We start from the raw sequence: 21,283 nt of genomic DNA, 5'->3' as shown, positions 1-21,283 counted from the left end.
TTAATGTTAGAGGGAAAAAGTTGTCTCCTATGCCCACAAGCGGGCGCAAGCGAGCACAACAAGCAAATCCAAACCAAATCAAGCATCATGTCTTTTATTGAAATTAAATGACATTCACTTTTTACAGTGCATTGACTTTTCAAACAATTGTTATTAAATAAAATATAATTTCATTAATGAGCATGTAAGGAAAATTAGGTAACAAAAGTGCATAAAACTGCAAGTGCATCAGTAACCTGAGAAAACACGCTTCAACACACAACGTAACGTGAACACAAAATAGCAAACTGACATTCAGAAACAATTAATTTCCACTCACTTAACATCTACATATTGTTCGTCAAAAACACCAAACAGTCAACTTGACCTGCAGCGAGTGTGGAGCGTTTTTGCTGGGGTATGATCAAGAATGTCTTTGCCAGCTGCGCAATATGTGGATACAAATAACGTTATACCGCATGATTTTGCCACCAACTGAGAGGATTTTCGCCAGCGGGTAGCGTATCTTCTTTCATTTATATCCATCTCATGCTCCAAAGCCCAGATTGCCTTCTTCTGCACTGCTCTGTGTCTGACTGTGTATGCCGCATAGACCGTAAAAAAATATGGACGACGCGACTTCATTGACTTCCGCTGACCATAGTTGAAGCTTTCGTAGGCCTGCTCACGGCGCTGACATCTCGGGACCGAGTCTGCGCAGTAGAGAGCAGGAAGTAGAGGCGCGATTATCAAAAGCCCGCCCACACTCTCACAGATGCAGAACAATTCATTATGTTGGTGTGAAATAAACAGTTATAGAAATGTAGAAATTAAAGCTAAAGCTCCAATCTCCTCTCTAAAATCCCGAAAAAAGTCTGTTAGTGCCCCAGTGACAAGTTCACTCAGAGAAGCCGTCAATCTCCGCTGTCAATCATGACATCACACCCCCCGTTTTTATAGCATCACATAACTCACTAAAACTAAACTTATTTAAAAAACGAACACTTGAAATGAAATCATCGTGATAAAAACTGCCTAAAATGACAGAAACCAACTTTAGGAAACAATTATTTGAAGTGTAATTGAATTGTTTAGTGTGTCTCGCTCTCCATTCAAATACATGGAGGGGTGGGGTTTAGGAGCTATACTGGGACCGGCCACCGGGGGGCGACCGAGGCGCGGAGGCTTTAGTTTCTCACAGGAGCTCTGCAGGCTTGGTATGCCGTCAAACAGGTTGCCCATTTTCTCTCTGACTCCGAGTCCTCACTGTTTTTCCCGGCTTTTTTCAAATGAACAACACAGTGATTTATAGTTCATAAAGTTTTAAATATAATTTTTTTTTTTCGTTCTTTTTCAAAATGCATCGCTTCTAGGATGCTCATATTGACCGTTTAACCGTTAACCAAAAGTACGAATTTTGACCGATTAATACAATCAGTTAAACGGTTTAAAAGTTGTTTTTTTTGCTGCATGGTTAAAGAAAAATATGCTGTATTTGTTAACTCACGGGGTGCGTCGATACGTGCAACCACACGTGTCTATGCAGACATATTTCGCAAAATGAAACAATGGAGTAGTAGGCCGCTTACTGTGTGGCACCATTTCGACAGAAAGGGCGAAGAAGTTACTTGCAAAATATGCTACACTGTATTAAAATACGGTAGTAGTACAAGCTCCTGACTGGTGGAAGGCAAATGAAAGGCGCTTCCCAAGGCTGGCCACTCTAGCGAGGCGTTATCTCTGTATTCCCGGCACCAGTGCCATCTGAAGCTTTGTTAAAGATTTTTCGTAGTGTGTTTTGGTGAAGTTTACTAAAGTAAACATTGTCACATGTTCTTCTCGCCGCTGTTTCCTGATGGTTTATAGAACAATTACTCAGACTCGCCCTCTGTCGTTGCAAAGAATAGCACAATGGCGAGCGCGTCGAGTATAAACACGTCCCCAAATGGACATGGCGCGCGCGTAGTCAGCGGAGGCTCGCGCTGCGGAGACAGACGAAAGTACAAACAAGGCTTGAGAGGTTGTTTTCTGCTGCGGGTCTAACTGTCAACAGGCTGCGCTCCAGACTAACCCACATCACTTAGACATGTTAGTTTAAAAAAACAAAATAACAGTCAAGCTGTGGATTGAGGTAGGCCTGCTATTTTTATTTGATGAAAAAAACTATTCCAGTTCTTCAAAGCTTCAAACGGATTCAGTGTATTTTCGTTTTGTCATCTTAACTTGGTAATTATTGAAGTGAAAAATATTTAGTGTAGGCCTATTTATTTTATGCTTTTTATTTATATTTTATTCAGTTTTTCTCTGTTGTCAGAAACGCAGCACGTGCGTGAAAATGTGAATCCAGGTTCTGTAGTTGAGCTGTTCTGAATGCTGCGGTTTGCACAGTAAAATAAACCAGTGAAAAAAAGTGTCTTTTTAACGGGTCACAGACACTCGTCAATTGTATTTTTATTTAATGCCAAATCAATATTATAATCTTATCAGTTAACGGGTAATAACGGATAATGAGCGGGGGTTGTCGGTCAGGAAAATTAACCGAAATGAGCATCCCTAATCGCTTCACTACAGAAGGCCTTTATTAACCCCCTGGAGCTGTATGGATTACTTTTTAATGATGGATGGATGCACTATTTTGGGCTTAAATATTTTTTTATATAACTCAAAGAAGAAAGTCATATACACCTAGGATGGCTTGAGGGTAGAGTTGGGTACTGAACTTTTAAGGACACCGACCAAATTATGTCGGTACCAAAGAGTACCGATTCACATTCAATCAATCTGTACCAAGTTTCGGCACCTGAGAACGCATTTGGTGATTCTAGTGTCTGTGACTATTAAACTGCAAATAGACTATTTAAATACGAATCCTGCATGTCCTGCATGTCTCTGTGTGAATGAATGGTGCTGACGCGCAGTTTAATTTAACATTCTGATGCTGCCATCAGCATTTTACCGTTTAATTTGAGAAAAACTACCATCATGTCATAAACGCACAGAAACTCAAAGGCATTCATGGCAACCCATCAAAATAAAAGTTCGGTCAACTTGACAAATATATTACTGTTGTACAGTAGATACAGGTATGTGTCAGTGTAATAATACTAACATTAATATAATAATAATAAATGATCAAAGCTTAGATTTTAAAGTAATAAATCACAATTTTTCTTCCATGTTTTAATTTGAACAGTTTAAAGCTCAGTTGTGCAGCACTTTGTTTGACAAAAAAAGTTAGTTTAATTAAGTTAAAAGATAAATTAATGTTTTATGTCTTCATTTGATTACCAGAAAATGCACAACACAGAATTTGTGGGAAACCTTTTCATAGAAATTGAATTAAAAAGAAAATGTTTTAATTTTCCGAATTTCAGGTACTACATACAACAGCATCTCACACTCTGAAAATGTATCATAAATATTTAACTAGAACATAGATATTGTAGCTGAATCTACGAAACACATGAAACATGATCAAATTTAGCAATGTAGAGCTGCCTATATACTAAATATCACTGTATGTAATGTATGTGAGGATTATTCTGGTGTTATTTAAGTTATCAACATTTGAATATTGCATGTATATTCAATGTGTACAAATTCAGTGCATGAAAAATGTGTGATCTCTCTAGTCTAACAACTGTATATGAGAATGTTTTAGAAAACACAGTGGACAAAAAGTACCAAAACGTGGATTATTTAGGGACCGAAAATGCAGGTTAATTTTACATCGCTACCAAAATATTAATAAATACATAAATTATTGATATTCATTAAAAGTGCCCAGTTCTAGTTGTAATTCTGTAGGAGTTTTTAAGAATACTTCTAATTTTGATATCAAAATTCACTATTGGATCTGACTTAGACCTGATTTATCTGTGGTGGACTGTAAGATTTAATTACAGCAGCTTAATTAAGCGTACAATCTGCACGCACAATGTCAGATTCCTCTGAAATGAAGCCATGCAGCATCTGTGTGGGCATGTGATGGTGTGAAGGTCAGTATGTGCTGTAATTCCATCTCTTCTGTTCACATAGAGCTATAACCCTCACCCACCGTCATTAGTTCTGACATGACAAATAGAAGGCTTAGCTGTAATGCTTTTTAAGGTGTGCAATGTTTAAAAGTGTCTGAAAAGCAGCTTTAATTCGCTTCTGAAAGACTAGAAATCACCTTTGAGACCAGAGCCTGTTAGAACAGAGACGCCTGTTGGTTGAAATGAGGCATAGTTTGCTCAGTTTTTCCATTGAACAGTAGTTGTGTAGCTGTTAGGGTGCTTTCACACTTGGTTCGATTGCCTGGACCGAACCCGAGTTCGATTGCTCCCCTTGCCCCCACTGGACTGTGTTCATATTATATTATTTGGGTCCGAACCGGGGTGCGTTTGCAGCAGCAGCTGCTGTTTACCTGGTTGCTTAGTAACGACAGCGAGCGTGAAGGCGGCAAAATGCTCACGTCACTTTTATATTTTTGTTTTTTTAACCGTTGGTTTTGTTTCCAAAGCTTCAGTACGTAAGGGCATTTGTGTCTATCTGCCACAAATGTACTGCAAATGCTCTAAAGAACACTGAAAACGAGCAGAAATGAGATCTACAGCTCTCTGCTTGCAGTACTTCAGTCACGCTAAAAATGAGTGAAACACACGCAAACACACATTTGGTCAAATCATACGTCATTAATAGCGGTTCACTTCCGCGATTTAGTACAATTGCGTTCACATCATCATCTGCGTCTCATGTCAGCTAATCGAGGGACACTCTGACACACACACACACACACACACACGACGCACAGACAGACTCGCGTCAGTCTCTTGCTCACATCGAGTTCTCTTTTGCTCATGAACAAACAATAACAACAACAACACAGATAATTTTTAGTTTTCTCATATTAAAGTCTTAAATTAGTTAAATAACGTCTTAAATGAACTTAAAGAGTTGTGAGGAAATGAGATGCGCAGGACAGCGCGTGAGAAAGAACAACAGGAACAGAGAAAATTGTAGCTTTATTGGTGATTAATCTATATTCTATTTATTATTTATGCAGTTAAGAAAGTTGTTTGATAACGATTACATTTCTGTATATGTCTAGGCACAGGTAAAAATAACATTTATTATAATGGGGTTATGTAGAGTTTGTTTTAAGTTCACTTAAATTAAAAGTTGTTTTTTGAAGCCTAATAAATGTTGAAATTGGTAGCTTTCAGGTATACTGTATTACTGTAATGTAACGTCATTAATGTTTCATAGAGACATTATCAGTGATACTGGCCTTCATTCATAAAAACATGACAATACAACACATATTTAAAATATGCTGTTCATAAATTGTTTCTACATTAATTTGGAGAGTAACTGAAATTATTACAATATCAAAACATTAAAAAACGTATTAATCGTGATTAATTACAGAATTAATCGATTTGCACTACCTAAAACACAATCATCCGTTGCAGTTTTCCAGTAGTTTATTCAAGTGCATTTTTTTGTTAACAGACTGAGAGTCCATTGCTTTTTTTTGTTTTTGTTTTGTTCATTTATTGTGGATATTTAAAATGCTTTCCGTTTTCAGTGTTAAATAGTCTTTAGAAATAAAGTTTATTGATCTTTGAAAAAGTGTATCTGCATTATTATGCCATTATCATTATTTTAGATGAAAATGGTCTCAGAACGACAATATTATCGTTTATCGCTATCATTTCTTGGCCAATTTATCGTCCAGCAAAATGTATCATGACAGGCCTACCAACAACTGTCTCATGATATGAAATTTGTTTTTAAATCTCACGAATTGAGGTGCTTTGTCCTGATAGCAGACTTCAGAAATGTCACACTAGATATTTGCTTTTCAGCCCTTGCGTGACTAGCAACAAAAGCTTCAGGCCTCTTGCCCTAAACGTTTGTAAAATTTAGAAGGTACAAGGAAACCTTTCATCTGGATTTAGCTGTTTTAAAAAGGACAAGCTGCTGGAATCTCCCAAAACACAGTTGTATTATTCTGTCTCAGAATGAATTCTTTTTCTCTCTGAATTGTTGATGGTCTGTGAAAAAGTCATTTTTACTGGCAGAATATTTAGGTATGGAAGTTGCTAGGTAGTAGGCTTGTCGACTTCAATGCTCTGCTATGATTGTTTAGGCTTGACGTTGACTAGTCGCTGATCATGGCCTATAAGAGGGCACAACAGGATAATAAATCTTTGAAGTCCACTTTTACGCTCCGTCTCTAACAGTTAAAATGACTCCCTATAACCAGTAGGTGATGGCATAGGAGCACTTTTTGCCATTTACACTCCTTAATATGAAAAAGTAAATAGTGGGGGAAAAGGTAGTATTTCACTAACTTTTCTTCAAGATACGTTTGATTATACCATCTTAAATGCTCAATATTGATTGGGTGAATGTATGTTTTAAACAAGTTAATCACTGTTCTTAATTAATGCGCTGCTGCATTGTAACCATAGACTGTAAATCAAAAATTGCCCATTCACTCTCTTCCATTGTTGCAAATTGAAGCCGCCAATGTCCGAATATGGTGCTGACATCTTGCTCTGATTTGGGACCTGAGTCTGCGCAGTAGAGAGCAGGAAGTAGAGCCGCGATATCAAAACCTACCCACAGTATCTGTTAGTACAGTTTACTGCAGAACAACTCATTATGTCGCTGTGAAATGAACAATAATAATAATAATAATAATAATAAAGTTATGAAAATGTAGAAATTAAAGCTAAAACTCCAGTCTCCTTCCGAAAAAAGTCTGTTGGTGCCTCAGTGACTTACTTCACTCAGAGAATGTCACACCCCCGTTTTTATAGCATCAAATAACTAACTAAAACCAACTTATTTTAAAAATCGACTTGGGACAATGTCATATGTTTCAGCACATTACAATCCTTATATGAGTTTGAGTTAACCCTCTGGTACTCTTCGGTCAAAAATGACCAAAACATTTTACGTTTTGAATTTTTTCTTCATCGGAATGGGATGACATAGGGTTGGGCGATGTCTCCTAAATTGGCAGTTGACGATGTTTACAGTAAAACATCGTGATGGACGATGATATCGTCGTTTTTTTTAATTAATACAAATGTATAATTTACTATATCTGTATTTTACCATCTCTTTACATAAATACTATTTTCTATGAAATTTGTTTGAAATAATATTGAATTTTCTTATATTCTTTAGGTTACCATTATTTAATGATAATTGTTTAAATATTTAACAGGCTGTGGTGTGTTTCACTGACGGAAGCGCTAAAATAAACACGCATGCTTGAAATGGATGTTTGAGCCTCGTTTATTATTTCAAAATGTAGGCTATATCTGGCATAGACTACAGCATTTAAAATAGAATATATGCATTAGTTATATTCTCAATTTAATTTTCAGGGCAATCCCTGCAAAGTTTTTAACTATAGAAGAGGATTTAGTGTGCTTCGCACTCACAACCAGACTCGCAATGGGGGCTTGGCATCACGATGGTGATGATATCGTCCATCGGCACAACCCTAGGATGACACTTGGTGACTTTTGTCGCATTGGCTATGTGAACATACAAAATAATCATGGAAATTATTTGTTTATGTTGAAGGGTCTGGAAAACAAATAGTCACATTTGTCTCCTTCGCGGTCAAAAATGACCGACATAGGAAATGAATGGGGAATACGCAAAAATACAAAAACTCAGGGAATCTTTTGGTGATGCAAACCACAGATCAGCCATGATCCAGAAAAAAAGCGCACAGCAATGTAGGGGTGACTTGATAAAATATCAAGAGTGCAAAATAGACACAACCCCCCCCCCCCCCCCACACACACACACACACACACACACACACACATAGTGCGACTATAACACAGAGCACATTTTTGCAAATGTCTGAAACTAAATCAATAATTCAGCCAATTTGCAGTAAAAAAAAACAAACGGCAAGGAAGAGGTTACACTCTAAAACATCAAGAGTTCAAAACAGACACACACACTCAAATACACACTCATGTAAACACACTCAAGAGACACACACACAAACCACAATATAATACCCATACAAATGAACTGGTGTGGCAGTATCAATGTGGTAAAAATGTAACCAAAATTCTCAAATAAGAGGTTAAAATAAGATCTATTATGCTGTGATAAAACATACCTGTTAAGTTTTGTTACATTTTTATTGAATTTTGATGTTATATGTTCAAAATGTTTTGAACATATATGAACCTCTCTGAGGTTTGAATGTAATAAAATGTATGCAAAAACTGACACTTCAAATCAACATAAAAAAATAAAATCTAAAGTCTGAGAATGTCTAAGTATAAATCCAAATCCACACCTTAATAAAAATAAGTATTTATGTCTAAAAACACTAGAGAATTTATAAGCCACTTTGTATAGTTATATAGGAATCTAGTTGTCAAAACTAGATGTGGTATTACATCCGGTTTTCTTTTTTTACTCCCACCAGATGGCACTAATCTACCTTCAAACATTTTTATTTTGAATGCTTTGTCTCTTTTTTAACTATAACTATATACATTTTCGAATAATAATCAAATAATTCCCAGCGATCATCGAATATTATTTTTGTTTGAAATGCCCATCCCATGAAGCAATAGCCTTGTGGGCAGCACTGTCAACCCTCGTCCGAGTCTCAGCTCGAGGTTCAGGCTTATTTGTTCATTAATGACGTCATCAGCGACTAGTCAACGTCGACTTGGCTGTTTTAAAAAAGAATCGGTACAGCATATCGGCCTTTTATAAATCTGATAAAACGGAGTCTTCAGAGATATGAAGGATGCAATACTACTCTATATGTACTCAAGATTAACAGGAGACTGGCAGAAACTGTGTGTGTTGTGTACACTTTAACTTAAGACCAAAAGTTCAACTGAGCGATAAGATGCCTGCTCAATATCTTGTTGAACTTTGTGTGAAACTTTATCAGTTCAGATGGGGTTACTGATTAAAGTCAACTGTCTTTTGAGTCCGCTTTTACAAGCACGTTTACTTCTGTTTGCTGTGTATTGTTGTATAGGCCTGGTGTGTTTGTGCATTGTGGGTAGAGGTTGACGTCAAGAGGGAAAATCAGCCTGCCAATAAGTGGCGCATTTTGGCAGTGACCCCCCTCACGTGTGTGTGTGCGTATATGTGTGTCCCAGCCTGTGCCCCGCAGCACATTAGCAGCATGCGGAGGGAGCACCATTGATTTCTTATTGGCACCACACTGTGACACACCAGCCAATTCTCCCTTCATTTTTCCCATTTTACCAGTCAGGAGCTTTAAAAATAGCCACACCAATAAAGAAAGCTGTCCTCCTGCAGGGAAAGGTGTGACCCAGGAAGAAGTGAAGATAATCTGAGTGCTAACCATGGCCTGTTATCATGTGTTATGCACCCATGTGGCGTTCTGACTACAGGGAGCCCACCGTCATCAATGCAGGTTGCTGTGATGAAGCAAAAGGGAGTGATCTAAAATGTTACTTTCTTTGACCGACTCAAACTGACTTGCCCACAAGGTTGTTTTGTGTTTAGTGCCCCGAGCAACCACAAGTCAAGATTATATCGAATGGCCAAATATGTGAAAATTGGATCTACAGGGTAAGGATTTTTCTTCACCTAGGTACTGCAAGTGCTTAAACAGAATGCTGTTTTGTGGCAGACGTTTTTTGGCAGCTCTGTGCATTAGCAGTCCCACAGTGGATTCATCTTACAATATAATGGTGTTGCTGGATAACTTTAGCACTGTTTGGACAGGATTAGATACAAACATTTACAAATATTAACATAGGATGACTTTAGCCCTGTTAGTATTACCTGGTGACCTCTAGTCATTTGTAATAATTGCGGAAGTTGTCCGTGATCTTAATCCCAAATCGGCCATGTCTGTAATTTTGTAAAGTGTAAATTCCCCCGAAAATGACTTATCATTTTTCGCCGGACACTGAGGTCCTGTGATAATATTAGTCCTGTGTGAATCGGCATCTCTTTGATTTGGCCAGGATTTGGCGTGGTCGTATATCATTTTTTTTCAAGGTTTTTGTTTCCTGTGCACCATTTCATCCATCTTTCGCGAGTGTTTTGATAGTATTTTGGGTGCTGGGTCATGTCACTATACACCATACTACTGTAGAATTTGCAGAAAGAGAAAGCTGAAAACCATCAGAAGAGTGAAAACAAAAAGAATGATTAGATGGAGATGGATGACATGTATAACAGCATGTGGTAAGGGAACATCATCTGTTTATGATATATCATACAGCTAAACCTATAACAACAAGATCATATCCGGGAGATAAATTTGAGTATAATCACACGCTTGGCTTATCCCGTGCAAATGCGGTAAGTAATAAGTAATAAGAAAATTTGCTTTAGTTATGGTATTCTACCAAAGTCAATAAATGAGTGAGTCTGTACCACAGACATTTCTAGCAGCCTGGGATCACATTTCTAAATGATCAAAACAACCAAAAACAATTGGTAATTATTAATTAATTAGCTTGAGTTATGAAAACTAGTTTGTCTCTGTATTACAAGTTTGCCTAACTAGTATTGTTTAAATAGAATTTCTGAGTATATTTTGAACGGTGGGTCAGCCCTACGTGCCTCAGTAAGTGATTGGATCCCAACCGCACACCCACTTTTCCTATTCTATACATAGCTTCCTGTGATCAATAAGAGTCATGCAGGCAGTGGTTTAACGGTTTGTCTATTGGAAACACACTCCAACATGTAATCAATCACTCACTTTAGAACGAGTCCACTTTTCCCCCTCCCTCCTTCGCTCGTGTCTATATATTTGTGTCTATAACACCCTTTATCCGGTATCTATTTTTGTCTTTCCTCTCCCATTCTCATCTTTCCTCAATTTACCACACAGATTATGATAAACACCTCAAATCACAGTAGAAGTATAGACAGATGTTTGGTGGTTGTTTAAGGCTTTTTTTGCCCCTGATTTTCCCTGTATCAACTCCTGCTGTCTGTTAAATCCATAGTTGTTTTTTATTGGTGGTTGTGTTTTAAACTGCCCAGTGGTGCTGATCAAAGCCTATTGATTCAAACTGCTTTTTTGACGTTGCCGCTTAGGGAGGAAGAGGCAGGGTGGCACAGGGGAGAGAGCGAGAGAGAGAGAGAGAGGATAGGAACTGTCTTTTTTGCACTGGACAGGGCTGAAGGCTACTGCTATTTGGATTCTCATGCTTTTCTCTCGGCAGGACTAACGGACAGTGTATGGAAGCACACTGATCTACCAGAATGACGAGTGCTGCTCCCTCCCGGAAACCGTACCGAAAGGCACCTCCGCAGCACCGCGAGACGCGCCACACTGTCCCAGTATTTCGAGAGGATGTTAGTGGGAGTGCCTTGCCATCCGCGCCATCAGCACAGCCTGACCCCTGCCAGGTAATTTTTCCCCGAAATCATGCACCTATTTTGCAGCATAGACGATTTACAGGCCCTTACCCACAATGCCCTGAGAGACCCGTATGGTCGCAAGCATCTGACAGCGAACTAGATGTCTCGAGCCTGTCTAGTTTGGAACTTAGTGTCCTTCCCCCACCTCGAATCTTCAGCCACGGTTCTCTTCGCATGAGACTTCCCCCCGAGCATCTCCGGCAACAAAGAATGAACCGCTTTATCAGTCGTAGTGATGACCTACTGGCGCTCTCTGCTGACGACGATCTCTCCTCCTCGGAAGGCTCCCAACAGTGCATTCGAGGTAGCTCCCCGTCACACTCCAGCAGGAGTGCGGAGCGCTCCTTGGTCTTCAAAGAGACGGCGGAGATATTTGTACCCAGGGAAGAAAAGCGTCCACCCCATGCAGCATCTGTGATGCATGCCCATCCACCCAAGGGCATCCTCAAGCAATCTCATCAGTTGGGAGTGTACTCCTCCGATAGTCTGCGCAAGTCTAAGTCGGCAGAGATGCTAGACCACAAGAAAAGTCGTGGACGTAGCAGGAAACCCAAAAGCATGTCCTTGGACAGGGAAAAGGGCATCCGAGTCTCTCCCACAGGACGTGCTACTTCCACGTCGTCTACATCTCCCAGCTCTATGCCACCGGATTGGAAGATGCAGCTTCTTGAGGAGAAGATCAAATTTTCCCAATTTCTGGATGAAATCACCTATCGGGTGTTCAGCCCTGACAATCTAAAGTTGCTGCGTGGGAACCTTCCCGAGTCAACAATGTCTTCAAAAGGGAACCAAACCAAACACCACAATAATCCCCAACACTACGAATTCAAGGACCATTATGACAAAAAGCAAGAGAGGTGCAGACCGTGGGATGAATGGGCTACCCAGCATAGCAGAGCCAGCAGGAAATCAAGAGAGGCAAGACCTAAGACATGGCACATCTCAGTGGACAGTCCAGAAAGAGTGTCAGAAAAGCAACGTGCAGATCCCCATCGGGAAGGGGCCCGTCCTAAAGCCGAAGGCGCTATTTATAGTCGGGTGGGGGTCAGCAATGATTCTGAAGGGGATGACAGGGCTCCACGGGGGGTTCAACACCAGCCTCAACTCCACCATTTGCCCCATGTAGAGAGCAGAGCCCTTCAAAAGGACAATATGGATAAATCAGGGCTGCCAAAGGTTGAGATTCCCACCATTCGTGTGGAGGGTGAGAAAACACCTTTATCACAAGTGACTGCCTTTTCCTTATTATCACAGATCAAGGTACGTCATTGAGAACATTTATTTACCCCCACCTAATATACAATATACTATACAATATATAATGTACTATATACAGTCCACTCTTGCATTGAAGAACCTATCTACCGCATTCTACTACAATTGTGCCTGATTAATATTGAAATAATGTTTTTTTTTATTTATTATTCTTAGGAATAGTTTGCTAAAAAATAAAAAAGGTTTTTATTTCAGGCTTTATTTCAATAGTCCACTTTAGACATTCTACTACTTATAAGTAACTTTGCCACTACATGTCAACTAACTCTCATTAGAGTATTAGTTGACTGAAGTAGACTTTTAGGTTAGGTGCGAGTTTAGGTAAGTAGAATAAATGTACATGTTATTTCTAGTCAGTAGAACGTCTGTCAGGGAGCATCCAAATAGTCTTAGCAGATATTAAGCAGAAAGTCTACTATTCCTCTAATGAGAGTTAGTTGAAATGTAGTTGCAGAGTTATTTATAGTTAGTAAAATCTCTAAAGTGGACTATTAAAATAGTGTTACCAATGAAAATTCAGTAATTTTCTTGTGTCGATCTACAAATTTACTTCTGTGATACATTTTGAAGAATACTTGTTCGATACAACAAAAGTGGACTGTGAAGACGTAGTAGAAGTAGTCCATGTGACTTATATGGGTGTGCACTGTAGTTCCAAGTCTTCTGAAGTCATACAATAATTGGTCTTTTTTTCTAGTCCTATTTGCAGTTGCATGCATTGGAGCTTGCCATGCTGTATTCAGTGACGACATGCGTCAGAATGAATGGAATTTTGTGTCATTATCAAACTTGATGTGACTTTCCCATGTGGAAAGTTTGAATGTGTGCACACCCAAATGAGATCTGAGAGGTAGGGAGGACTATCAGTGAATAGCAGCTCATTGTGTGACTTCAAAACTATTGGAATAGTGCACGAGTGATATGGACTACTTTTTCTGTCTATTTTGAAGCTTGATGATTTAAAAAAGCAGACTCAAAATATGAGCGTTTACTAAAACTCGCATCACCAATCGTCACTTCTGCGACAGTGTTTCATGAACTTCTGTTCTGTGCTGTTTTATTTGGGTCACAGATTATCATCCGTCAACAACAAAATACATAATTAGTCTTTAAAGAAACAGGTTGTTTATAACTTTTCTCTACATTAGACACATAAAAAAAAAAAGCTTTGCCATTTTCTGCTCTGTGGGATATGGGGCCGTTTAGCTGGCAGAAAAAACAGGATGTCAGACCAATTTTATAGCTTCACTAGGCATGTGTGTATTGACCTGTTTGGCAGAAAGCACAGAGTATGATGTCAAATGCTTCCCCCTTGCTTTTTTATCGCAATTATGAAATTAATTATCCAACACATACAGGTCATTAATAAAACTGTAATATTTAATTGATACATGCCACAATGTAGGTCTTTTTTAATGAGTTTATTTACCGTATGTTTACTTGAAAGAAATTAGAAGGCACAAAATTATCCAAGTATCCAAACTATCCATCAAAATGGTTTCCTATGTGTGTAATAATATGCTTTATCACTAGTTAAATGTGGGCTAAAAACTTGTTTTAGGAAGCGTTGCCATTTAGAAATTGTTTTACGGCCACACATAAGATCAGTTCACATTCAAGTCTTGAGGAAATGTTATGTTTGCCCTCTTGGAATAAAAAAGACAAATTACAGCAATATTTATTGTAATATACAATTTTTTTTTTATGTGTAAGATGATGTTCAGTTTGCAAATACTAAATGAATGCTCTTTCTTTGTAGGAGTCCTTATCAGATGCCGACAGGATAAAGTAAGTTTATTTATTTTTTGTCCTCATTGTAATGTTTTAATTTTAGTCTTCAAAAAATTGTCATTGTTTCACCATTGTCAGTCGGATCTCAACAATAGATTTGCATTTGTTCCAGTAGCCTTGTGTTATTTATGACAATGCATTGAAGTGTTAGGTGGCATTAACCACCTAATCTGACCCTAAAGCTCAGTATTCATTGGCTCTTGACATTGTATGCCATGGTTGGCCAAGAGCCACTCATGTGAGAAGACGCTCGTATGAGATCACTAGCTGATTAGCCTAGAAGTCCCTGGCTTATGGGGGTAACTCAGCGACTGTCAGAATGACAAGCTGTGGCCGTGAGGTCTTGTGGATAAGAGAGAGTGCCCACCTTCTAAAGACATCAGACTTCTTTTCAATGCACTACACCTCAGGTGCTCACTGGGGTACTAGGTCGAACCCACTTTGATCAGCGACATCTCGCCTTCTTTCCAGGCTTACAGGGATTCCAAGGCTTTTAGGCTCAAACACCAAAAAGCAGGTGCATATAACCAGTGACGAGGTTCTGCTTTCAACTCAGGGGCTCCCAAAACCTCTGCTCCATTTTTTCCCCATGTACTGCATTAGCTTTCATGTTCTCTCCCTGTTCTGTGTTCCCTTTGTTGCTGCTTTTCTCCAACTGGAACTAACGCTGTATAGTCAGCACCTTACATCTGGTATATCTTTAAAGTTATTCTAATTTTTAAAGCTGTTCCTCGAGTTGCCACTCCTCAACATCGGCACAAAGGTTGTGCTAGTGAGAAAACTCTAGGGATTTGCAAAGGGAAATATTTTTACATTTCAACTAGTTGGTTTGGTTACCTAAACAACAATTTTATAGAACAGAATGAAGCAGAATGTGGAAGTCTCTAGACATTTTTAATGCCATATGCCTAACAATTTTATAGAACAGAATGAAGCAGAATGTGGAAGTCTCTAGACATTTTTTATGCCATATGCCTAAAAACAATGCGAGACATGCAGTGCACTAAAAGGGATGAGTTTAAAGGCACAGCTTTTCAAGAAGTCTTAACAGCTAAGGCACAGTATAAAAAAATAGCTCCGTCACACCATTGCGACCCATGCTAGATTACTCACATGTAGGATTTGCTAACAGACTCTGTGTTCCCTTCACCATCTCTCTCGCGGTTCCAAGCGGAAGCATGCAGGACATGGTCAGGCAGGCGGTTGTATTGATTGGCCTAGTTGTCTGTTTGATGGGTGGAGAGAGCTGAACGGTGGATGTAGTCTGAAGATGGGTTTCTCCATCATGTGTTTCCTCCTCCCTCAGGGTGGAAATCTCGAACAAATGTGGGTTATTGTTGAGGCTTTTTGTAAATCACAAAAAAAGCATTGCAAGTCTGTTATAATTTACTCTCTAGAGTTCTCCAACAATCCCTGACATGCAAAAGATTGCCTGTGGATCTGACCACTCTGATACCACTTTTCCACCGACATGGTTCTCAAAACCATGTCCGTTCCGCACATTTCCAATGCGGAAAAGGCGGTTCCGGGCTGGAACCGGTCAGCTAAAAACGTGCTGGTCTCACATAATCAAGAGACCGCATAATCAAAATTGCACACCCTCTTTGGTGTGGCATCACATGAGTGAGCGGAGCAAAAAAAAAAAAAGGAAGTTGACCCTGCAACGCATGAGGTGAGGAAAATAACATTTAGCTTTTGCTAGTTTTAATAATATGGTCATAAAATTGTCATGGCAAATATATTGCACAAACCTTTGATTGATACATGAATATGATGTATCACTGCAGCAAAATAAGTAAAATACAGTTAATATAATGTTTCTGTTTTCAGAATTAGGTGGTTTTTATTTTGTCCCATCCAACCAAACACATTTTGGGTGAATGGGACAGCATAGTTTTGGGTGATTGGGACAGTGCTTAAAGCCTTTGCTTATTAATAAAATGCAGTAGTACTCCATATTCATGTTACCATCAAAGTTTTATGCACTATATTAACTATGACAATTTACCCTGATATTTGGGGGAAGATAATTCAATGTTTTCAGTGAAATTTGGAATCAGCACCTCCAAGTCCGAGGCCCTCAGTCAGAAAAGGGTGGATTGCCCACTTCAGGTTGGTGGAGAGTTCCTGCCTCAAGTGGAGGAGTTCAGGTATCTTGGGGTCTTGTTCACGAGTGAGGGAAGGATGGAACGGGAGATATAACAGTCTTCTGCAGTAATGCGGTCGATGTACCGGTCTGTCGTGGTGAAGAAGGAGCTGAGCTGTAAGGCAAAGCTCTCGATTTACCGGTCGATCTACATTCCTACTCTGACCTATGGTCATGAGCTGTGGGTCATGACCGAAAGGACAAGATCCCGGATACAGGCGGCCGAAATGAGCTTTCTCCGCAGTGTGGCTGGGATAGAGATGGAGTGAGAAGCTCGGTCACTCGGGAGGAGCTCAGAGTAGAGCCGTTGCTCCTCCACATCGAGAGGAGCCAGCTGAGGTGGCTCGGGCATCTATTTCGGATGCCTCCTGGACGCCTTCCCAGGGAGGTGTTCCAGGCACGTCCCACCGGGAGGAGACCCCGGGGAAGACCTAGGACACGCTGGAGGGATTATGTCTCCCGGCTGGCCTGGGAACGCCTCGGGGTTCCCCTGGAAGAGCTGGAGGAAGTGGCTAGAGAGAGGGAAGTCTGGGAGTCTCTGCTTAGGCTGTTGCCCCCGCAACCCGGCCCTGGATAAGCGGAAGATGATGATGATGATGAAATTTGGGGCAAGAGAATTAAATGTGTTCAGTGAAATTGTGGGGAGGAGAATTAAATGTTCAATGAAATTCGGGGAGAAAGAATTAAATACATTCAATGAAATTTGGGGGAAGAAAATTCACTGTAATGTATGAGTCGTCGACAGATTTATAAACATTGAGTAATAATTTTAACAGAAATAAACATGGGAGTCATGAGGAACAGACAATGCAATTTTGCAAAGTATGAACTAATTTGCGTAACAATGCTTATACTAGCCATTGATACTAGCCGGAATCAATGACAAGATGTGCTCTCCCAATCACCCAAAGGTTGTGTCCCAATCACCCAAATATTTCCAAAAAATGTTTCGGCTCAGTTTACATAAAAGGGTATGTCACACCTCCTTTCATTATGATATAACTTTGTTTCCTCCTCAAATGGATAGGTAACATATTCAGTATTACAGATATGTATTATGTGTTAAGCTGATGTTTTTAATTTATGGCAAGAAAGAAGCCTTATAAAAGGCGGAGATTCAAAAACTGTCCCAATGACCCTTAATTCACCCCTAAATATATAAAACTATGTAAGTGAGCGAGACCCAGTGTGAGAGAGAGCGAGTGAATCAACAGTTTCTGTTTATCTCCAAAAGAACTGATGAGGGTACCGGCAGTTTATGCAAGCTCTCTCCCGGTACTGTGAACAGCAAAACAGAAGCGCTGCACTTCCTGCACAAACATCGGGACGTGCAATGTTTGTTTGTTTGTTTTTTAGACTGGTTGTATGCAGGTAAACAACACATAGTAGCATTATGTCACCATCCGTTCCTCGAGTCTGTTGACACACGTGGCCGATGGTTCACTTTGGCTGAGGCATATGAAGCCTATGGATGTACAAAAGCTCACTAGGTTTTGAAACAGGTACTTCTGCTTTTTAGGTGCATGGAACAGTGAGGTGTAATTCTCCTGATTCAGTGAAGTAATTTTTGCCGCCTTAGGGACACTAGACGAGAGAACTTCCAGTCCAAGTCTAAGAAACGTTGAGCCCAGTCTGTATGTGACTGAAAGGGCTTTATCTGGTCTGTTGCAATTTCTATAGCCACATTTCCACCGCGGGAACTTTCCCCAGGAACTAGGGACTTTGGGGTGGTACTCTGTGTGTTTCGACCGCAGGAACTAGGGTCTAAATGAAGTTCCGGGTAAAAAAATGACCCCCTCAAAACGGCCCTGCTCGCGAGGTAGTGCTTTTTCAAAGTTCAGGAACTTTCGGGGGTGGGACTTGGGCACTGAACATGATTGGTTGAGCTCACCCAGCATTTTATTTAAACCACCTGTTGCGGTGCGTGCAGTAAGAGTTGTTTGCTATTCGAATCAACAATGAAGTTTAAAAAATACGGCCGATGGACCGAAGACGAGGTTCAGGCTTTATAACGTGTGCTTGCGGAAGATGAAATCCAGTGGGCTCTGGAAAGTCGTGTGCAGTCTTACGTCACCGGACTAATCTTCACAGTACTTTAGACCGCGATGGAAACGCAGGGAAAAAAGAAAAAAGGTTCCTGGGACAAATTGTTCCGGGTAATTTCGGTGGAAACGGGGCTTATAAGAGAGCATGTGCACATATCATCTCTAGGGATGCACTGATATATGATTTTATATGATTTTTGATCTTTTAAATTGAATATAAAAATACTGACAGTTAATTATAGGTATTAGATATTGATTTATAACACTGATCTTATAAGTATATGGTGTTTTGTTTAAGAGAGAGATGCTTTGTAATGGTGATGCTGGTGAGAAATGAAGCTTTGCATGTCTTTGCATATTATTGCGAGATTCATGGGGCTTGTGTTGTCATGAATACTGTCAAAAACAGCCGTGTCCCACTCACTCATAGTTGCTGTCAGCCTCTGCTGACATTTCTATTCATTTCAGGAATCTCAGAGCCGTTTACAAGAATATTGGTTTCTGTGTGAACACTCCATATAAACACTCTCCAGTTTCACTGTATATTTCACATTTGCATAATTCAATCTGGCAATTTCACTGGGGTATGTTATGTGGAGGGAGCTGTTTTCCTTCTGCTGTCATCACATAGAACAAGTGCAGTCATGTAATCAAGACTATTTGACAAAACATTGACTTGAGTATTCGACTACCCATAGTTCTGTATGAATTGACTAGTCTAGAAGTTTTACATTCAAATACACACTTTAGTATTCAAAAGTTTGGTCAGTGATTTTTTTCCTAATGCTTTGAAAGAAGTCTCTTACTCATCAAAGCTGCATGTATTTGATCAGTTTCAGTAAAAACAGTAATACTATTAAATACTATTACTAGGGATGAAACGATATGAAAATTTCATATCACGATGATAGTGACCTAAATTATCACGATTATCAATATTATCACGGTTTTGTACAAATGAGATGAAAGTATTCTAAAAGAACAGATGCACACACTGAAAACATTGCAACAAGTTTTATATTTGAAAATCAACAAACAGCAAATAAATCAAGGTGCTCTATGCACTTTAAGGAAGAATCTATTCTGTGGGATTTCCTTCCTTATAATGGCCGTCGTCAATAGCAACGCATTATAACACATCACTAGCGGTGTAACGGTACACAAAACTGACGGTTCGATACGTACCTCTGTTTTGAAGTCACGGTTCGGTACAGCAGTTTTACAAAATTGCTTTTTATTTATTTATTTAAACAGTGGTTTACTGAAAAAAATTGTCTGTCCTTAAATCAATTCAATTATAACTAAAAGTTTCTTAAAGATTATACTGTAAACTAGGCTATACAGGGAGCCCTTACTTGCACATTACTGTAGTAGGCGATACAGTTTAACAACAGAGCCCGAACTATTAGCCTACATTCAGTTGCTATTTATTTTTTAGATATAATAATCAACATTCAAATAGCACATTGTATGCAAACATGTAAACTTCACACAAGGCAGTTTTTGTATTAACTTCTAAATCTAATAATAAAATAGTTTTTTCTCCAATTCGTTGTTGAAATATAATCATTTATACACAGTGGCTGTCATTTTCATGACATGTATTTAAAAGATACATTACATAATCCAGACATCAGTAGCAGGTTAAGTAGAATTAATAAAGGCTAATATAGTGCATTTAGCGAAAGAGTTCATCTCTAGTGAACTAACAGCTGCGGACACTGAATGACTTCTGAGGTAAATGTGATGCTACGTGACATTGTTTACGAGCTGTTTTAATATTGACGTCTTTCCACCATTGAAACACTGATCGAGCGATTACACAACATGATACGTTTCAGTAAGCTGTAATGTATCCTCGACATACCTTAAGATATTAATTAATGTTTGTTCTTTAGGAAGAGATGATCTCGTTCACAGATGATCGCGTTCATGCGAAGGATGCGGCCGCTTGAACTGACGCGACTATACAGTAATCTGTCACGTCACATTAAGGAGCGTCAAAACGGCATTTATCGTTTGAATTTCGTGATAAAATGGACTGAATACTTAATATGTTTGTTTGGGATGGAAGTATGTTCCGCGCTTAAAACAAGCCGTTTGTTAACTGTTAAAGATTGCATACACGCGTCCACCGAAACGAAAGCCCTGTACCAAAACGGTTCGGTACGAATACGTGTACCGCTCCACCCCTACACAGCGCACATCCACACATCACAACGGACACGCTCTCTCATTTCATTCAAATGCTACTTGCGTCTTGTGTCTCTTTTTTTAATTGTATTGAAAATGAAATCAGAGGACTTTACAATTAATACTACTATAATTATTACTATAACTTCTTGTGGTCATCTTGTCTGGACGATTGTTTTGTACACTGTTCGCCTTACGGTTTAGCTCTTTCTTCACCACAACAGACCGGTACATCAACCACATTACTGCAGAAGCTGCACCGATCCGTCTGTCAATCTCCCGTTCCATCCTCCCCTCACTCGTGAACAAGACCCCTAGATACTTGAACTCCTCCACTTGAGGCAGGAACTCTCCACCAACCTGAAGAGGGCAAACCACCCTTTTCCGACTGAGGACCATGGCCTCGGATTTGGAGGTGCTGATCCTCATCCCAGCCGCTTCACAC

At 39.5% G+C, this 21,283-nt stretch overlaps 2 protein-coding genes across 6 annotated transcripts in view; both read left to right on the top strand.

The window, feature by feature from the left end:
- Positions 1–21,283, top strand: part of LOC307142227 (tight junction-associated protein 1-like) — a 191,637-nt gene that overhangs the window by 95,923 nt on the left and 74,431 nt on the right. For all 5 annotated transcript variants that reach the window (XM_079842902.1, XM_079842904.1, XM_079842900.1 and 2 more), the window contains 2 exons: positions 11,190–11,376; positions 14,423–14,451. In XM_079842902.1, coding sequence (XP_079699028.1) covers positions 11,230–11,376; positions 14,423–14,451 — 176 coding nt within the window. In that variant the 5' untranslated portion in view covers positions 11,190–11,229. The remainder of the gene's footprint in view (positions 1–11,189; positions 11,377–14,422; positions 14,452–21,283) is intronic.
- Positions 11,793–13,811, top strand: LOC307142231 (uncharacterized protein). Its single transcript, XM_079842908.1, has one exon. It carries the CDS (start codon positions 11,806–11,808, stop codon positions 12,658–12,660), a length of 855 nt encoding a protein of 284 aa, XP_079699034.1. The 5' UTR covers positions 11,793–11,805; the 3' UTR covers positions 12,661–13,811.

The sequence above is a fragment of the Gobio gobio genome (genome assembly GCF_949357685.1).
Source record: "Gobio gobio genome assembly, chromosome: 18".
Taxonomy (NCBI): domain Eukaryota; kingdom Metazoa; phylum Chordata; class Actinopteri; order Cypriniformes; family Gobionidae; genus Gobio; species Gobio gobio.
Note: the sequence above shows the minus strand (reverse complement) of the source record. Positions and strands in the feature narration are given on the sequence as shown.